Here is a 20307-nt window from a genome sequence, read left to right on the forward strand (position 1 = left end):
AGTGCAAATCAATCCCAGAACAACAGCAAAGGACATTGTGAAGATGCTGGTTGGAAACAGGTACAAAATTATTTATATCCACAGTAAAACGAGTCCTATATCGACATAACCTGAAAGGCCGCACAGCAAGGAATAAGCCACTGCTCCAAAACCGCCATAAAAACTCCAGACTACGGTTTTCAACTGCACATGAGGAAAAATATCATACTTTTTGGAGAACTGTCCTCTGGTCTGATGAAACAAAAATAGAACTGTTTGGCCATAATGACCATCGTTATGTTTGGAGGGAAAAGGAGGAGGCTTGCAAGCCAAAGAACACCACACCAACCGTGAAGAACGGGGATGGCAGCATCATGTTGTGGGGGTGCTTTACTGCAGGAGGGACTGGTGCACTTCACCAAATAGATGACATCATTAGCTAGGAAAATTATGTGGATATATTGAAGCAAGGATGTTAAAGCTTGGTTGCAAATGGATCTTCTAAATGTACAATGACCCCAAGCATGCTTCCAAAGTTGTTGCAAATGGCATAAGGACAAGAAGTCAAGGTATTGGAGTGGCCATCAGAAGCTCTTATCTCAATCCTATAGAGAATTTGTGGGCAGAACTGAAAAAGCATGTGCGAGCAAGGAGGCCTACAAACCTGACTCAGTTACACCAGCTCTGTCAGGAGGAATGGCCAAAATTCACTGAACTTATTTTGGAAGGGTACCCGAAACAACATTTTACCCAAGTTAAACCATTTAAAGGCAATTCTACCAAATACTAATTGAGTGTATGTAAACTTCTGATGAAAGAAATAAAAGCTGAAATAAATAATTATCTCAACTATCATTCTGACATTTCACATTCTTAAAATAAAGTGGGGATCCTAACTGACCTAAGACTGGCAATTGTTACTTGGATTAAATGTCAGGAATTGTGAAAAACTGAGTTTAAATGTATTTGGCTAAGGTGTATGTAAACATCCGACTTCAACTGTATGTAGTGAACTACTTTTGTCCAGAGTTCAGGCTCTGGTCAAAAAAATAGTGCACTATATAGGGAATTGGGTGCCATTTGGGATGGAGACCAGGCATTCTGAAAGGTCACACTCAGCTATTCTGAGGAGATAAAAGCACTTGGCATCCCAGTACTGTGTCTCAGTCCTAACGACCAATGGCTTTCCATTGGAAATGGCTTTCTAATGCTTGCTTTTTGAGGGGGTGTGACTGGCTACACAACGACAATGCTCCATGAGGATGTGTTGGAGTGTCAATCCCAATTCCAGTTTAAGCATCAAAAGTGGTCCAATGGATTTCTGGCATTTTGTTAAGACATTAAAAAAATAGTTATATCTGATTTAATCAGATTAGATTCTACATTAATTTTACATGACCCAGCCATCTAAAGCTGTGTGTGTGTGTGTGTGTGTGTGTGTGTGTGTGTGTGTGTGTGTGTGTGTGTGCGTTCATGCATGCGTGCGTGTGTGTGTGTGTGTGTGTGTGCGTTCATGCATGCGTGCGTGTGTGTGTGTGCGTGCGTTCATGCATGCGTGCATTTGTCAGTCTTGCACTAACGCTGTGGTATATGATGGATGTGATAATGCGTGTGTGTGTGTGTGTGTGTCTGTACATATGTATGCATGAGTGGGTGTCTCTATATTCGTGTGTGTGTGTGGCTCTCCATCTGACGCTCCCTACCCAGCTCCTCTCTTCCTCAGGCCAGTGCTGTGCCATCATTTATCTGTCCTCCCCCACATCCTATTTATAAACGCACAGCTTACCTCAGAGACTTCAGGAAAGAAGCAATGCATCTATAATTAAACTGAAGCTCTCTCTCTATTTTTCTCCCTCGCACACCATCTCAATCCATCCATATCTTGTTTTCCCATCATCATCCTGTCTTCTCTTTATACGATATGTGTGATATGTGATATGTATTTACATTTGTTTTTAGTCTATCTATGCTACGTCTCTCTCTGTCCTGTATAGAACTGTATCCTTACACATCCTTATGAAGATCTCGCTGTAGCTCATTCAACCATTTTGTGCCTTTCTCACCCCCGTATTTTCACCTGTTTCTCTTTCATTTTGTATATCCTTTTTCTTTGTATTCCCCTCTCTTTCTCTGTTTGTAACTATTGTTGTGTAATAGCTGACAGTGGGCTCTTCCCTGAGCTTCAGTGTTTCTGTAGAGATATCATGCATGGTGGTGTAATAGTGATACCGTGCATTTGGAAAATATTCAGACCCCTTGACCACATTTTGTTACGTTACAGCCTTATTCTAAAATACACACAATACCCAATCTACACACAATACCCCATAATGATAAAGGAAAAACTTTTTTTTTTGCAAATTTTCTCATAAGTGAAGTTTATCAACTTTCAACATAATTACTTTTTCCATTGTTCCTCAAGTGTTTTGTGTGATATACAATTTTCTAGCTCGGAGTCTTTACTTTTATCCCATGTAAAAAACACAATTTCAAAGTTTGCTACATAAGACCCCATCGAGCCGGTCGTTCACGTATAGACAAGTGTGTACCTTTTCAAATCATGTCCAATCAATTGAATTTACCACAGGTGGACTGATCAATGGAAACAGGATGCACCTGAGCTCAATTTCGAGTCTCATAGCAAAGGGTATGAATACTTATGCGAATAAGGTATTTTTGTTTTTTATTTTTAATACATTTGCACACTGTTTTCGCTTTGTCATTATGGGGTATTATGTGTAGATTGATGAGGAAAATGTTTTCTTTAATCCTTTTTAGAATAAGGCTTTAATGTAACACAATGTGGAAAAAGTCAAGGGGTCTGAATACTTTCCGATTGCAGTGTTTATATATACTACTGTATCTCTAAGCTCTCTATTCTTCGTCCATTAGACACCAGGGATATCCCCCTGAAGCTAGGACAGCAGAGTCCCTGCCCATCTTCTGAAAGCACCTGAAACATAAACTACCGTTCAAAAGTTTGGGGTCACTTAGAAATGTCCTTGTTTTTGAAAGAAAAGCTAATTTGTTTGTCCATTAAAATAACATCAGATTGATCAGAAATACAGTGTAGACCTTGTTAATGTTGTAAATGACTATGGTAGCTGGAAACGGTTAAAAAAATGTTTATGGAATATCTACATAGAGGCCCATTATCAGCAACTATCACTCCTGTGTTCCAATGGCACGTTGTGTTAGCTAATCCAAGTTTATCATTTGAAAAGGCTAATTGATAATTAGAAAACCCTTTTGCAATTATGTTATCACAGCTGAAAACTGTTGTCCTGATTTAAAGAAGTAATACAACTGGGCTTCTTTAGACTAGTTGAGTATCTGGAGCATCAGCATTTGTGGGTTCGATTACAGGCTCAAAATGGCCAGAAACAAAGACCTTTCATCTAAAACTCATCAGTCTGTTCTTGTTCTGAGAAATGAAGGCTATTCCATGTGAAAAATTGCCAAGAAACTGAAGACCTGGTACACTGCTGTGTACTACTCCCTTCACAGAACAGCGCAAACTGTCTCTAACCAGAATAGAAAGAGGAGTGGGAGGCCCCGGTGCACAACCGAGTAAGAGGACAAGTACATTAGTGTCTAGTTTGAGAAACAGACTAGACAAGTCCTCAACTCAATAGCACCAGCAAAACACCAGTCTCAACGTCAACAGTGAAGAGGTGACTCCGGGATGCTGGCTTTCTCGGCAGAGTTCCTCTGTCCAGTGTCTGTGTACTTTTGCCCATCTTAATATTTTATTTTTATTGGCCAGTCTGAGATATGTCTTTTTGTTTGCAACTATCTAGCGTGTCCTGCGTTGTATATAATCGATGCGGTGCGCATTCGCGAAAAAGGACTGTTGTTGCTCCAACGTGTACCTAACCATAAACATCAATGCCTTTCTTAAAATCAATACACAGAAGTATATATTTTTAAGCCTGCATATTTAGCTAAAAGAAAGGTTAGCAGGCAATATTAACCAGAGTCAGGGTATATGCAACAGTTTGGGCCGCTCATTGTGAACTAATTTGCCAGAATGTTACTTAATTTGGACATAACATTGAAGGTTGTGCAATGTAACACCAATATTTAGACTTAGGGATGCCATCCGTTAGATAAAATACGTAACTGTTCCGTATTTCACTGAAATAATAAACATTTTGTTTTCGAAATTATAGTTTCCGGATTCGACCATATTAATGACCTAAGGCTTGTATTTCTGTGTTATTATGTTATAATTAAGTCTATGATTTGATAGAGCAGTCTGACTGAGCGATGGTAGGCACCAGCAGGCTCGTAAGTGTAACGGTATTCTTGGTGAGAAGGAGAGTCGGACCAAAATGCGGCGTGTCTATTGCAATCCATGTTTAATGAAGTAACACACTAAACACAAACACTATCAAAACAATAAACTTAACGAAAACCGAAACAGCCTATACTTGTGTAACCTAACAAAGAACAATGACATCAGGACACTAAGGACAATCACCCACGACAAACTCAAAGAATATGGCTGCCTAAATATGGTTCCCAATCAGAGACAACGATAAACACCTGCCTCTGATTGAGAACCACTTCAGACAGCCATAGACTTAGCTAGAACACCCCACTAGCTACAATCCCCATACATACACACCACATACAAAAACCCATGCCACACCCTGGCCTGACCAAATAAATAAAGATAAACACAAAATACTTTGACCAGGGTGTGACAGAACCCCCCCCCCCTAAGGTGCGGACTCCCGAACGCACCTCAAAACAATAGGGAGGGTCCGGGTGGGCGTCTGTCCATGGTGGCGGCTCCGGCGAGGGACGTGGACCCCACTCAATCAATGTCTTAGTCCCTTCTCCTCGCGTCCCTGGATAGTCCACCCTCGCCGCCAACCATGGCCTAGTAGTCCTCACCCAGAACCCCACTGGACTGAGGAGCAGATCGGGACTGAGGGGCAGCTCGGGACTGAGGGGCAGCTCGGGACTGAGGGGAAGCTCGGGACTGAGGGGAAGCTCAGGAGTGAGAGGAAGCTCAGGAGTGAGAGGAAGCTCAGGCAGGTTGATGAATCTACCAGATCCTGGTCGACTGGCAGATCTGGGAGAGTCTGGTCGACTGGCAGATCTGGGAGAGTCTGGTCGACTGGCAGATCTGGGAGAGTCTGGTCGACTGGCAGATCTGGGAGAGTCTGGTCGACTGGCAGATCTGGGAGAGTCTGGTCGACTGGCAGATCTGGGAGAGTCTGGTCGACTGGCAGATCTGGGAGAGTCTGGTCGACTGGCAGATCTGGGAGAGTCTGGTCGACTGGCAGCTCTGGCTGCTCCATGTTGACTGGCTGCTCCATGCTGACTGGCAGCTCTGGCTGCTCCATGCTGACTGGCTGCTCTGGCTGCTCCATGCTGACTGGCTGCTCTGGCTGCTCCATGCTGACTGGCTGCTCCATGCTGACTGGCGGCCCTGGCTGCTCCATGCTGACTGGCGGCCCTGGCTGCTCCATGCTGACTGGCGGCCCTGGCTGCTCCATGCTGACTGGCGGCCCTGGCTGCTCCATGCTGACTGGCAGCTCTGGCGGCTCCTTGCAGACTGGCAGCTCTGGCGGCTCCTTGCAGACTGGCAGCTCTGGCGGCTCCTTGCAGACTGGCAGCTCTGGCCGCATCCTGCAGACAGGCAGCTCTGGCGGCTCCTTGCAGACTGGCGGCTCCTTGCAGACTGGCAGCTCCTTGCAGACTGGCAGCTCCTTGCAGACTGGCAGCTCCTTGCAGACTGGCAGCTCCTTGCAGACTGGCAGCTCCTTGCAGACTGGCAGCTCCTTGCAGACTGGCAGCTCTATGCTAACTGGCAGCTTTATGCTAACTGGCAGCTCCTTGCAAACTGGCAGTTTTGAACAGGCGGGAGACTCCGGCAGCGCTGTAGAGAAGGAAGGCTCTAACAGCGCTAAACAGGCGGGAGACTCCGGCAGCGCTGTAGAGAAGGAAGGCTCTAACAGCGCTAAACAGGCGGGAGACTCCGACAGCGCTGGAGAGGAGGAGGGCTCCGACAGCGCTGGACAGGCGAGGCGCACTGTAGGCCTGATGCGTGGTGCTGGCACTGGTGGTACTGGGCCGAGGACACGCACAGGAAGCCTGGTGCGGGGAGCTGCTACCGGAGGGCTGGGGTGTGGAGGTGGCACAGGATGGGTTAGACCGTGAAGGCGTACTGGAGATCTTGAGAGCGGTGCTGGCACAGGACGTGCAAGGCTAGGGAGGTGCACAGGAGGCCTGGTACGTGAGAATGGCACCATCTTCACCAGCCGACTAACACGCACCTCAGGACGAGTATGGAGCGCTGACCCAGGTGCCATCAAATCCCCGACACGCTCCGTCGGGCGAATTCCATGTTTAAAACACCAACACAGCAACTCCCTCATTTCTCTCTCCTCCAATTTCCCCATTAACTCCTTCACAGTCTCTGTTTCGCTCACCTCCAACACCGGCTCTGGTTCTGGTCTCCTCCTTGGCTCCTCACGATAAACAGGGAGAGTTGGCTCAGGTCTGGCTCCTGACTCTGCCACACTCTCCCTGAGCCCCCCCCCAAGAAATTTTTGGGGCTGACTCTGGGCCCGCCGTCCGCGCCGCCTTGCTTGCTTTGCAAACTCCATTCTCCTATATCCTTCCGCGCACTGCTCCATCGAATCCCAGGCGGGCTCCGGCACTCTCCCTGGGTCGACCGCCCACCTGTCTATCTCCTCCCAAGAAGTATAGTCCATACTGTACTCCACTTTGGGCTGTTCCTGCCTGTTGACACGCTGCTTGGTCCCTTTGTGGTGGGTGATTCTGTAACGGTATTCTTGGTGAGAAGGAGAGTCGGACCAAAATGCGGCGTGTCTATTGCAATCCATGTTTAATGAAGTAACACACTAAACACAAACACTATCAAAACAATAAACTTAACGAAAACCGAAACAGCCTATACTTGTGTAACCTAACAAAGAACAATGACATCAGGACACTAAGGACAATCACCCACGACAAACTCAAAGAATATGGCTGCCTAAATATGGTTCCCAATCAGAGACAACGATAAACACCTGCCTCTGATTGAGAACCACTTCAGACAGCCATAGACTTAGCTAGAACACCCCACTAGCTACAATCCCCATACATACACACCACATACAAAAACCCATGCCACACCCTGGCCTGACCAAATAAATAAAGATAAACACAAAATACTTTGACCAGGGTGTGACAGTAAGCATTCATTCAAACAGCACATTAGTGCGTTTTGCCAGGAGCTCTTTGCAATGCTTCAAGCATTGCGCTGTTTATGACTTCAAGCCTATCAACTCCCGAGATTAGGCTGGTGTAACCGATGTGAAATGGCTAGCTAGTTAGCGGGTTGCGCGCTAATAGCGTTTCAAACGTCACTCGCTCTGAGACTTGGAGTAGTTGTTCCCCTTGCTCTGCATGGGTAACGCTGCTTCGAGGGTGGCTGTTGTCGATGTGTTCCTGGTTCGAGCCCAGGTAGCGGCAAGGAGAGGGATGGAAGCTATACTGTTACACTGGCAATACTAAAGTGCCTATAAGAACATCCAATAGTCAAAGGTATATGAAATACAAATGGTATGGAGAGAAATAGTCCAATAATTGCTATAATAACTACAACCTAAAACTTCTTACCTGGGAATATTGAAGTCTCATGTTAAAAGGAATCACCAGCTTTCATATGTTCTCATGTTCTGAGCAAGGAACTTAAACGTTAGCTTTCTTACGTGGCACATATTGCACTTTTACTTTCTTCTCCAACACTTTGTTTTTGCATTACTTAAACCACATTGAACATGTTTCATTATTTATTTGAGGCTAAATTGATTTAATTGATGTATTATATTAAGTTAAAATAAGTGTTCATTCAGTATTGTTGTAATTGTCATTATTACAAACAAAAAACAAAAAAATTGGCCGATTTAATCGGTATCGGCCTTTTTTGGTCCTTCAATAATCGGCATCGGCGTTGAAAAATCATAATCGGTCGACCTCTAGTTGAGACTAGTGTTTTTTAGCTACTTTATTGAGGAAATGTGTACTTACTATGCCTGTGATATGTGGCTGTCCCACCTAAGATAAATGCACTAACTGTAAGTCGCTCTGGATAAGAGCAAACTAAAATGTAATATCGTCGTCCTGTCATCAATACTATAGCTCAGCCTGCTCCTAGGCACGGGCTCCTCTGACAGTCATGGTCAAAATCTGAAAAAATTGATACATGTTATTGTATGTCTGCTCGAGAATAAATGGATCTTTAAACAACTATGTTGACTGGTTTGAATTAAAATATACACTTGGTTTGAAATGTGGAACGTATAAGAATACCTGTTTGCTGGAGTTTATTTTTTCAAGACAACCGTCTTTTCTGTCACTTGCTACAAATGTGCCAAGACTTTTCTGTCATTTGCCACAAATGTCCTTAGCTGATGAGTCTCCCTCTCTCTCTTCAATTATATTCAAAGGGCTTTACATATGTTTACATTGCCAAAGCAAATGGAATATACAGTAAACAAAAGGGAAAAAAACAAGGGAAATAAGAAATCAGTGAACATTACACTCAGTGTGTCAGGGGTGTGAATGAGGACCCAAAAGCGAATTAACAAAACAGAGTTTCTTTAATGACGAAACACACGTAGGCTCAGATGGACAGGCAGATTCCGACAGGACAGGACAAGGTTAGCTGAACAGGCAGATTCCGACAGGACAGGACAAGGTTGCAGCAAACACGACGATAGTCTGGTTCAGGCATGAGTAACACAAACAAGAATCCGACAAAGACAGGAACAAAAACAGAGAGAGATATAGAGGACTAATCAGAGGGAAAAAAGGAACAGGTGGTAAAAGGGGTGATGAGGTAGTTAGGAGGAGACAAGGAACAGCTGGGGGAAAGAGGGGGAGAAAAGGTAACCTAATAACGACCAGCAGAGGGAGACAGGGTGAAGGGAAAGGACAGAAACAAGACACAACATGACAATACATGACAGAACCCCCCCACTCACCGAGCGCCTCCTGGCGCACTCGAGGAGGAAACCTGGCGGCAACGGAGGAAATCATCGATCAGCGCACGGTCCAGCACGTCCCGAGAGGGAACCCAACTCCTCTCCTCAGGACCGTACCCCTCCCAATCTACTAGGTACTGATGACCATGGCCCCGAGGTCGCATGTCCAAAATCCTACGGACCCTGTAGATGGGTGCGCCCTCGACAAGGATGGGGGGGGGGGAAGACGAGCGGGGGCGCGAAGAACGGGCTTGACACAGGAGACATGGAAGACCGGGTGGACGCGACGAAGATATCGCGGAAGAAGAAGTCGCACTGCGACAGGATTAATGATCCGAGAAATACGGAACGGACCAATGAACCGCGGGGTCAACTTGCGAGAAGCGGTCTTAAGGGGAAGGTTCTGAGTGGAGAGCCAAACTCTCTGACCGCGACAATATCTAGGACTCTTAGTTCTACGCTTATTAGCAGCTCTCACAGTCTGCGCCCTATAACGGCAAAGTGCAGACCTGACCCTCTTCCAGGTGCGCTCGCAACGTTGGACAAAAGCCTGAGCGGAGGGGACGCTGGACTCGGCGAACTGAGATGAGAACAGCGGAGGCTGGTACCCGAGGCTACTCTGAAAAGGAGATAGCCCGGTCGCAGACGAAGGAAGCGAGTTGTGGGCGTATTCTGCCCAGGGGAGCTGTTCTGACCAAGACGCAGGGTTGCGAAAAGAAAGACTGCGTAAGATGCGACCAATAGTCTGATTGGCCCGTTCTGCTTGACCGTTAGACTGGGGGTGAAAGCCGGAAGAGAGACTGACGGAAGCCCCAATCAAACGGAAAAACTCCCTCCAAAATTGAGACGTGAATTGCGGACCTCTGTCCGAAACGACGTCTGACGGAAGGCCATGAATTCTGAAAACATTCTCGATGATGATTTGTGCCGTCTCTTTAGCAGAAGGAAGCTTAGCAAGGGGAATAAAATGAGCCGCCTTAGAGAACCTGTCGACAACCGTAAGAATAACAGTCTTCCCCGCTGACGAAGGCAGTCCGGTGACAAAATCTAAGGCGATGTGAGACCACGGTCGAGAGGGAATGGGAAGCGGCCTGAGACGGCCGGCAGGAGGGGAGTTACCGGACTTAGTCTGCGCGCAGACCGAACAAGCAGCCACGAAGCGACGCGTGTCATGCTCCCGGGTGGGCCACCAAAAACGCTGGCGAATGGAAGCAAGCGTACCCCGAACGCCAGGATGGCCGGCTAACTTGGCAGAGTGAGCCCACTGAAGAACGGCCAGACGAGTAGGAAGGGGAACGAAAAGAAGGTTCCTAGGACAAGCGCGCGGCGACGGAGTTTGAGTGAGTGCTTGCTTTACCTGCCTCTCAATTCCCCAGACAGTCAACCCGACAACACGCCCCTCAGGGAGAATCCCCTCGGGGTCAGTGGAGGCTACTGAAGAACTGAAGAGACGAGATAAAGCATCAGGCTTGGTGTTCTTAGAGCCCGGACGATAAGAAATCACGAACTCGAAACGAGCGAAAAACAGCGCCCAGCGCGCCTGACGCGCATTAAGTCGTTTGGCAGAACGGATGTACTCAAGGTTCCTATGGTCAGTCCAAACGACAAAAGGAACGGTCGCCCCCTCCAACCACTGTCGCCATTCGCCTAGGGCTAAGCGGATGGCGAGCAGTTCGTGGTTTCCCACATCATAGTTACGTTCCGACGGCGACAGGCGATGAGAAAAATACGCGCAAGGGTGGACCTTGTCGTCAGAGAGGGAGCGCTGAGAAAGAATGGCTCCCACGCCCACCTCTGACGCGTCAACCTCGACAACGAACTGTCTAGTGACGTCAGGTGTAACAAGGATAGGTGCGGATGTAAAACGATTCTTGAGGAGATCAAAAGCTCCCTGGGCGGAAACGGACCACTTAAAGCACGTCTTGACAGAAGTAAGGGCTGTGAGAGGAGCTGCCACCTGACCGAAATTACGGATGAAACGACGATAGAAGTTTGCGAAGCCGAGAAAGCGCTGCAGCTCGACGCGTGACTTAGGGACGGGCCAATCAATGACAGCTTGGACCTTAGCGGGATCCATCTTAATGCCTTCAGCGGAAATAACAGAACCGAGAAATGTGACGGAGGAGGCATGAAAAGAGCACTTCTCAGCCTTCACAAAAAGACAATTCTCTAAAAGGCGCTGGAGGACACGTCGAACGTGCTGAACATGAATCTGGAGTGACGGTGAAAAAAATCAGGATATCGTCAAGGTAAACGAAAACAAAGATGTTCAGCATGTCTCTCAGGACATCATTGACTAATGCCTGAAAGACAGCTGGAGCGTTAGCGAGGCCGAAAGGAAGAACCCGGTATTCAAAGTGCCCTAAGGAGTGTTAAACGCCGTCTTCCACTCGTCCCCCTCCCTGATGCGCACGAGATGGTAAGCGTTACGAAGGTCCAACTTAGTGAAAAACCTGGCTCCCTGCAGGATCTCGAAGGCTGAAGACATAAGAGGAAGCGGATAACGATTCTTCACTGTTATGTCATTCAGCCCTCGATAATCTATGCAGGGGCGCAGGGACCCGTCCTTCTTCTTAACAAAAAAAAACCCCGCTCCGGCGGGAGAGGAGGAGGGGACTATGGTACCGGCGGCAAGAGCTACAGACAAATAATCTTCGAGAGCCTTACGTTCGGGAGCCGACAGAGAGTATAGTCTACCCCGGGGGGGAGTGGTTCCCGGAAGGAGATCAATACTACAATCATACGACCGGTGTGGGGGAAGAGAGGTGGCCCTGGACCGACTGAACACCGTGCGCAGATCGTGATATTCCTCCGGCACCCCTGTCAAATCACCAGGCTCCTCCTGTGAAGAAGAGACAGAGGAAACAGGAGGGATAGCAGACATTAAACATTTCACATGACAAGAGACGTTCCAGGAGAGGATAGAATTACTAGACCAATTAATGGAAGGATTATGACAAACTAGCCAGGGATGGCCCAAAACAACAGGTGTAAAAGGTGAACGAAAAATTAAAAAAGAAATGGTTTCGCTATGATTACCAGAAACAGTGAGGGTTAAAGGTAGCGTCTCACGCTGAATCCTGGGGAGAGGACTACCATCCAGGGCGAACAAGGCCGTGGACTCCCTTAACTGTCTGAGAGGAATGTCATGTTCCCGAGCCCAGGTCTCGTCCATAAAACAGCCCTCCGCCCCAGAGTCTATTAAGGCACTGCAGGAAGCTGACGAACCGGTCCAGCGTAGATGGACCGACAAGGTAGTGCAGGATCTTGAAGGAGAGACAGGAGTAGTAGCGCTCACCAGTAGCCCTCCGCTTACTGATGAGCTCTGGCTTTTACTGGACATGAAGTGACAAAATGACCAGCAGAACCGCAATAGAGACAGAGGCGGTTGGTGATTCTCCGTTCCCTCTCCTTAGTCGAGATGCGGATACCTCCCAGCTGCATAGGCTCAGCACCCGAGCCGGCAGAGGAAGATGGTAGTGATGCGGAGAGGGGGGCAACGGAGAACGCAAGCTCCTTTCCACGAGCTCGGTGACGAAGATCAACCCGTCGCTCAATGCGAATAGCGAGTTCAATCAAGGAATCCATGCTGGAAGGAACCTCCCGGGAGAGAATCTCATCCTTTACCTCTGCGCGGAGACCCTCCAGAAAACGAGCGAGCAAAGCCGGCTCGTTCCAGCCACTGGAGGCAGCAAGAGTGCGAAACTCAATAGAGTAGTCTGTTATGGATCGATTACCTTGACATAGGGAAGACAGGGCCCTGGAAGCCTCCTCCCCAAAAACAGATCGATCAAAAACCCGTATCATCTCCTCCTTAAAGTCCTGATACTGGTTAGTACACTCAGCCCTTGCCTCCCAGATTGCCGTGCCCCACTCACGAGCCCGTCCAGTAAGGAGGGATATGACGTAGGCGATACGAGCAGTGCTCCTGGAGTACGTGTTGGGCTGGAGAGAAAACACAATATCACACTGGGTGAGGAACGAGCGGCATTCAGTGGGCTCCCCAGAGTAACACGGCGGGTTATTGATTCTGGGCTCCGGAGATTCGAAAGCCCTGGAAGTGGCCGGTGGATCGAGGCGGAGATGGTGAACCTGTTCTGTGAGGTTGGAGACTTGGGTGGCCAGGGTCTCAACGGCATGTCGAGCAGCAGACAATTCCTGCTCGTGTCTGCCTAGCATCGCTCCCTGGATCTCGACGGCTGAGTGGAGAGGATCCGAAGTCGCTGGGTCCATTCTTGGTCGGATTCTTCTGTCAGGGGTGTGAATGAGGACCCAAAAGCGAATTAACAAAACAGAGTTTCTTTAATGACGAAACACACGTAGGCTCAGATGGACAGGCAGATTCCGACAGGACAGGACAAGGTTAGCTGAACAGGCAGATTCCGACAGGACAGGACAAGGTTGCAGCAAACACGACGATAGTCTGGTTCAGGCATGAGTAACACAAACAAGAATCCGACAAAGACAGGAACAAAAACAGAGAGAGATATAGAGGACTAATCAGAGGGAAAAAAGGAACAGGTGGGAAAAGGGGTGACGAGGTAGTTAGGAGGAGACAAGGAACAGCTGGGGGAAAGAGGGGGAGAAAAGGTAACCTAATAACGACCAGTAGAGGGAGACAGGGTGAAGAGAAAGGACAGAAACAAGACACAACATGACAATACATGACACAGTGTTAAGTTTTAAAAGATTGTATACATTACAAATGTTATATTATTGGCTATGGCTAGTGTTGTAACAATGTGCAAATAGTTGAAATATGAAAGGGAAAATAAATAAACAGAAATATGTTTTTATTTACAATGGTGTTTGTGCTCCACTGGTTGCCCTTTTCTCATGGCAATGGTCCACAAATTTCACCTTTAAGATATTGGAGTTTATCAATGTTTGATTTGTTTTCAAATGATTTGTGTGATCTGTGGGAAATATTTGTGTGTATTGTGGTCATACATTTGGCAGGAGGTTAGGAAGTGTAGCTCAGTTTCCACCTCATTTTATGGGCAGTGGGCTGTGGTGGCCTATCTCAATATCAAGGCTATGCTCACTGTACATAGTCACAGATTTCTTAATTTGGGGTCAGTCACAGTTGACAAGCTCTCTCTCTCTCTATCTCTCTCTCTCTCTCTCTCTCTCTCTCTCTCTCTCCATACTGTGCTGACCCTGATATTTTCTTTCACATTGTCCTCTCCAGCACTCTCCAGGAACTATGGTGGATGTCTAATTATGGGGACAAAGAATCAAGTCATTTGACTTACACTGATGGGAGGAATGCTTTTGATCTGTTTTGTGTGATTAACAGAGATTGTGTGATTAACAGAGAATAATTACTCTCTCTCTCTCCCCTCAGCCCTGATATTGCTTTTCTACCTGGTCTTCTATGGCTTCCTGGCGGGGATGTTCACGCTCACCATGTGGGTCATGCTGCAGACACTAGATGACAACATTCCTACATACCGCGACCGAGTGGCCAGTCCAGGTGACTTATTACGCTGCAGCAAAACAGACATTCAACCTAAACAGAACAGTGCTCAAATTGAAATTCACCTATTCTCTCACTCTCTCTCTCACTCTCTCACTCTCACTCACAATATGAATATGTCCACTCTCTCTCAAATATGTCATTATCTCTCAAATATGTCATTATCTCTCATGGACAGCGTTGTTTCTTTTCTTGTGGCGTCTGGACCACTGTTGAAGCATAGCCGAGGCTCCTGCAGAATGGGAGCCTGCTAGTTGGCTGGTGAGCTCTCTCACTAACGCCAGAGCTTTCTCTGCTAGCGCCTGGCCTGGCTTGCACAATGTCTCAGACTCTGCTGCCATGTCCCACTGAAGGCCTTACTGGCGTGACAGAGGAGCTGGCTGCCACTGCCAAAATATGCAAGCACTCAGGGAATAAACAGATCAGTCAAACACTGACTGACTGATATTGTAATTTTAGAAATGGAAAAACTACCGGCCGAGTCTCAAAAACCTGTTAATTAATACTGTGTTAGTGTTACAAAAAAAATAGAAGAGTTAGAAATGTAATCCTGTGAATTATGGAGTAGAGGTGTGTGTATGTGTCTGTTGGAGTGAGAGAGTCTGTCTCCCAGGCTCTGCATGCATCCTCCCGCTGGTCCACCAGTACAGCACCCATCTGTTCTGTCCCCACAGCCTCTCTCCATTGCCCTGACAGAGAGGCCATCATAAAAACGAACTCCCCTCCTCTAGGCCTATGTCCTAATACTGTATATAATAATAATATATGCCATTTAGCAGACACTTTTCTCTAAAGAGACTTAGTCATGCAGGAATCGAACCCACGATATTGGCATTGCAAGCACCATGCTTTACCAATTTAGCCATACTGCACATTTATGTCTTCCGCCATCCACAGTCAGCCTTGTTGAATATCTTTTGACTCTTTCTGCTCTTGTAAAATGTGCTGTGTGCCTAAGGCGGTGTAGAGTTGCCGCTAAAATGCAAACCTTCTGACTAGCTGCTTTTTGGGGTTTGGCAAAAAAGGTGTGGAATGCAGGTATAGTATAGCAAGCTTCTCTCTCTCTTACACACACGCACACACTCCTCGTGACAATTTATTCCACCCACAGTCTCCTGTCACCTTCTCTCACTCTGTGTCCTCTCCCATTGTCCCCTCTTTTGGAGTCCTTCCATTGTCGTCTATCACACCACACACTTTCTAATGCTGTCCTGGGTGTTGACGCCTTGAGGTCAAAACTAAGACGTACTCATCTGAATCAGCTACGAGTGAAATTCCATCATAGATTCCTGATAATAAGGCTTCCTCAGCCTTGCCGTTTGCAGTTGGCTTGCTTGAGTCCCAAATAGCACCCTATATCCTACATAGTGCAGTACTTTTGACAAAGGCTTATAGGGCTCTGGTCATAAGCAGTGCACTATATAGGGAATAGGGTGCCATTTGGGACGCACTCTCTGTTTTGATCGTTGGTCACAGCAGACCCTCTTTGCCAGCAGGGTTTCATCTGGCGAGTGTTAATAACATTGGCTGTTGTGAAAACTTGTCTTAGGTATTAAAGTATATATATATTTTTAATCAACTCACTCCGCAACCCATTTGAACAATAGATACAGTATTACAATATATGGCTGTCAGGCAGCATAAGCAATACATGTGGCTTATTGCAGTATAAGATTTTGATAACAATAATAGTATTATTAGTGTGACTGCCTGGATTTAAACTGGGGTCATCTGCATAACACCAGAAATTAGTTAGTCTGCTGAGCTAAAGCCCAGGCCTTCAGGTGTAACACAAATCTTCAGGTCACAGCTAGGGCTGTGGCTGTTCATAAAATTTTGTCAGCTGGTGATTGTCAAGCAAATAACTGCCAGTCTCACGGTAATTGACCGTTAATTAACATAAACACATTTAGCATCTCCTGGCTTCCACACATTTTTGGAACATCTACATTTTTAAAAGTCTAATAAATCCATGTAATAAAGCCTACACCATCACAATAAATCCATTATTTATTTTAGACAGGTCTAAAGAAAATGTAGTCTATTTTAGAAGAACAGAAAATACCATATTCTGAGTTATCCTTATGTTAGGCCCTGATCTGGCTGTGCAATATGGCTGTGGGCTACACTAGTTAATTTAGCAGACAAGATTTGCTTAGAATTCCATGGCATTATTTTATAGTATGAAGAATACAATTGAACATGAATAAAATATAAAGGATATTTTCTCCAAACTATTTGAGGGAGTGTGCACATGCGGCTATTCTGTGTTGAGCAGTTAACAAAGAAACAGGTCCTCCTTATTTTTGCAACTTTAGTTGTGATACAAATGTTGGGCTATATGTTTAGATTTTTAAGACATTTTAAGGCTGCATGATGTGACCCTAATGATGATTTGAAAAAAGTTGCATGAAAGGCATGAGCTCTGCTTTGTTTTTTTTGTGCAGACTCCACAAACTTCATCAGTTTCTCATTCACAATTTGACAAGCACTTGATAATGCCCTGATTTTCCCGGCAGCATCCCTTTTAATGCCCCCTAAAAAATCCATGCCTTTAGCAGCCAGTGGCCGTTGTGCCCTTGAGCTGAATATAATTTCCTTCTCCCAGCTGCATGCTCCGAAGCACTCACTCACATGGCTCTCTCAGATAGCTAAATTCTTATTAGCCAATGCCCGTCATGTGATCACAGGCTACAAGGGAAGACAGACACCGGGGAGGCAACTGCGTGCATCCTTATCCAATTGGAAGAACTGTCCACATATACTTTTCGTCAGCCAACATGATGAGTAGGCTTAACGACACCAAAAACACTAGCTTATATCAATGTACTATCCCCCATAGTACAAAAGTTGAACTATTCAAGTCTGTGCGAGAAATAAATATTCCAAACATGGTCTGTGACAGTTGTGGGATGTGATAGATCCCAAAATTCAATCAATTAGCGGGAAAACACCATTCTCAAAAGTGACCACAAATGCGATTATGCATGTAATGATTTCATTATAAAATATATGCCAGTTAGGCTTTACACCCATTGTAAAGTGGCATAATGCTTAATTTTAAGAGGATATTTGGCCACTTAGTTGTGATACAAACCTTATCAAAACATATGGGCTTGGCTAAATGTGGTTTGAAAAAGTTGCAAAAAAAGGCATACTCTGTTTCTTGCCTTACTGCACAAAAGCTGGGCATCATTCACAAGTGATAGGGTAATATTTCACCCATCAGACTATTCTTGATTTAATCTTGACTTTACATGTACTAAATAATATGTGTTAAAGTCGTTTTGATTTAGAAAGGACCATTATCATGCACCTGTCTCAAAACTGGGTCAAGGGGAGAAATAAATAATCTATGCACTTAAATGTTTTTCCCGTGGTTTATTTTCATGCCAGCCAGGTAGGCTATACCCCTGTTGTAAAGAGAAGCATTGTGCTTAATATTAGGAAAGTTGAGTAATAAATATAGTAGAAATTCGATGGGATCCTCCTCTTTTTAATAGAGGCCATCACTCTGTTTTTTCACGCCTATAGAAATGTTGTGGACATGAGCTCTCCTGAAGTATTTGATTCGATTTTTGATTCGATTTGCATTTATGTCAGTGCTGAGTACCAGGCAGTTAGCAAGTTTGGTAGGCTAACTAATGACCATCAGCAGAATCAGAGCTTGAAGAAGCCTAATTACTGTGACTGTTTTATTTTGTTATTATTTTTATTTCACCTTTATTTAACCAGGTAGGCAAGTTGAGAACAAGTTCTCATTTACAATTGCGACCTGGCCAAGATAAAGCAAAGCAGTTTGACACATACAACAACACAGAGTTACACATGGAGTAAAACAAACATACAGTCAATAATACTAAGCAGTCACGTGGAATTTGACTGCTGTCATTGACTCGTGACCACCGGTGTGGCGGTAATATGGTCACTGTAACAGCCCTAGTCTCAGGCAAGGATTCTCGTCACGTGAGCGAGGTTGCCTGGACCATAAGTAGGTGCAGATGTAGCGTGGTTCGTTCTGCGTTGTGTACTTTTAATTAGGACGCTGCCACAACTGGAGGTCTGCTAGTTGAATTATTTTTTTATTTGCCCTGCACATGAAGAGACAACACACATTATGTTAACCCTTGGCGCAGTCCTAGTTCTCAGGCACCTTGCTAGCCGAAGGTCAGGCAAAAGAGAACCAAAAGGAAATAACAGGTGCTGCGTGCACACATTCAATGCACAACCGCACACCATACAATACAAGTAAAATGATACACAACATAATTCGTACAAAATAAAAAACATACCTGCACACGAAGAGACAACACACATTATGTTAACCCTTGGCGCAGTCCTAGCTCTCAGGCACCTGCGCAAGCACATGAACACTCACTCAAAACTGTCCCAAGTTACAATAGATACCCTAGTTAGCGAGCTTTGGGAAACTTGTTAACATAAATCTTTATATTATCGACATTGTAACAAACTTATGGTAGCATAACAGTACATTGGGTAACATTACCACGGTTTTATATTGAACAATTTCGGAGCCAAGGACAACACACCTTGCTATCCGAAGGTCAGGCAAAAGAGAACAATAAGGGGGTACGGAAATACAGATAATCCGCGATGGGCCAAACCAACATATACAAAACTTTTACAATCACATGTATGTACTACAATCACATGTATGTACAATATTGATATGAAAAGTGTTTGTACACCAAATAATAACATTAGCTATGCAGCTCTAATTAAAAAACACACTGAATTATTATTATTATTATTATCAAATTATTAACATCCCCTCTTGACCTGGCCTATTTGAATTGGTCCTTGTGTGCAACTTGGTGCATAACTTGATGCATAATCTAGGGGAGCATCACACTGCTACACAGACAGTTGACGTGACATGTTTCCCCCTACCTGTCCTCAGGTTTGGTGATCAGGCCCCGGTCCTTGGACATCGTCTTCAACCGCACCGACCCTAAGCAGTACGGCCAGTATGTCCAGCATCTGGAAAACTTCCTTCAGCGTGAGTGATAGATCCCCTCTTTCAGTCCCATTTAGTTTTCTAAAGAATGTGTACATCTGACATCTATGCACAAATGCAGTTTTATTGGTTAAGGAAATTAGTTTAAGTAGTTGCAGTTAATTACACTTTTGTATACAGTACATTACTAAGGAGAGTATTCTACCTGACTTGAAAGGGCACTGTAATCCTTGGCAGTGGCGCTGGAGTATGTGAATGCATACTAACTACTTTTTACATGCAACACAAAACTGGCTAACTGATTATGTAATATGTATCCCAAAGAAACAAACAAGTAAAGAATACATTACTGTGATATAATTATTAGCTATAATTTTGACATGTAATATTTAGGTGAATACTGTCTGTACCAGGTAAATAGCAGGCTGTCAAATACAGTGGAACTTGAGTCTGTGCCCTATTTTGGGTCCCTCAGAATACAACGACACTGTGCAGGAGAAGAACGAGCTGTGTATGGTGGGAGAGTACTATGAGCAGGATGATCAGGAGGAGAAGAAGGTGTGTCAGTTCAAGCGCAATCTGCTCCGGCAGTGCTCCGGCCTGTCTGACACCACCTTTGGCTACGCTGAGGGCAAACCCTGCGTCCTAGTCAAGATGAACAGGGTGAGTGCCCCGATTGGGGATCGTTGGTCGGACTCTTCTCAAAATGAAATGGACAGCGTTAGCCCACTGAGCTAAAGCCTAAAGACTGGAGCTTAAAGCCTAAGCCATTAGCTCTGGGAGCTATCACAAGTCATCAGGTCTCAGGCAAGGTCACTCATCACACAAGCGTGGTTCACTGAATTACCTCCCCTACACGA

At 45.6% G+C, this 20307-nt stretch overlaps 2 protein-coding genes across 2 annotated transcripts in view; one reads left to right on the forward strand and one right to left on the reverse strand.

Moving 5' to 3' along the window:
- The window catches only part of LOC110507290 (endothelin-converting enzyme 2), a 232875-nt gene that overhangs the window by 204571 nt on the left and 7997 nt on the right, over positions 1 to 20307 (reverse strand). The gene's annotated exons all lie outside the window — the stretch shown is intronic.
- Positions 1 to 20307, forward strand: part of LOC110507292 (sodium/potassium-transporting ATPase subunit beta-3) — a 46535-nt gene that overhangs the window by 23126 nt on the left and 3102 nt on the right. The window contains exons 2-4 of the mRNA XM_021587175.3: positions 14338 to 14466; positions 19391 to 19489; positions 19923 to 20110. Of these exons, the coding sequence (XP_021442850.1) occupies positions 14338 to 14466; positions 19391 to 19489; positions 19923 to 20110 (416 nt within the window). The remainder of the gene's footprint in view (positions 1 to 14337; positions 14467 to 19390; positions 19490 to 19922; positions 20111 to 20307) is intronic.

This window comes from Oncorhynchus mykiss, chromosome 27, assembly GCF_057628025.1.
Source record: "Oncorhynchus mykiss isolate SJ-2025 chromosome 27, ASM5762802v1, whole genome shotgun sequence".
Taxonomy (NCBI): Eukaryota; Metazoa; Chordata; class Actinopteri; order Salmoniformes; family Salmonidae; genus Oncorhynchus; species Oncorhynchus mykiss.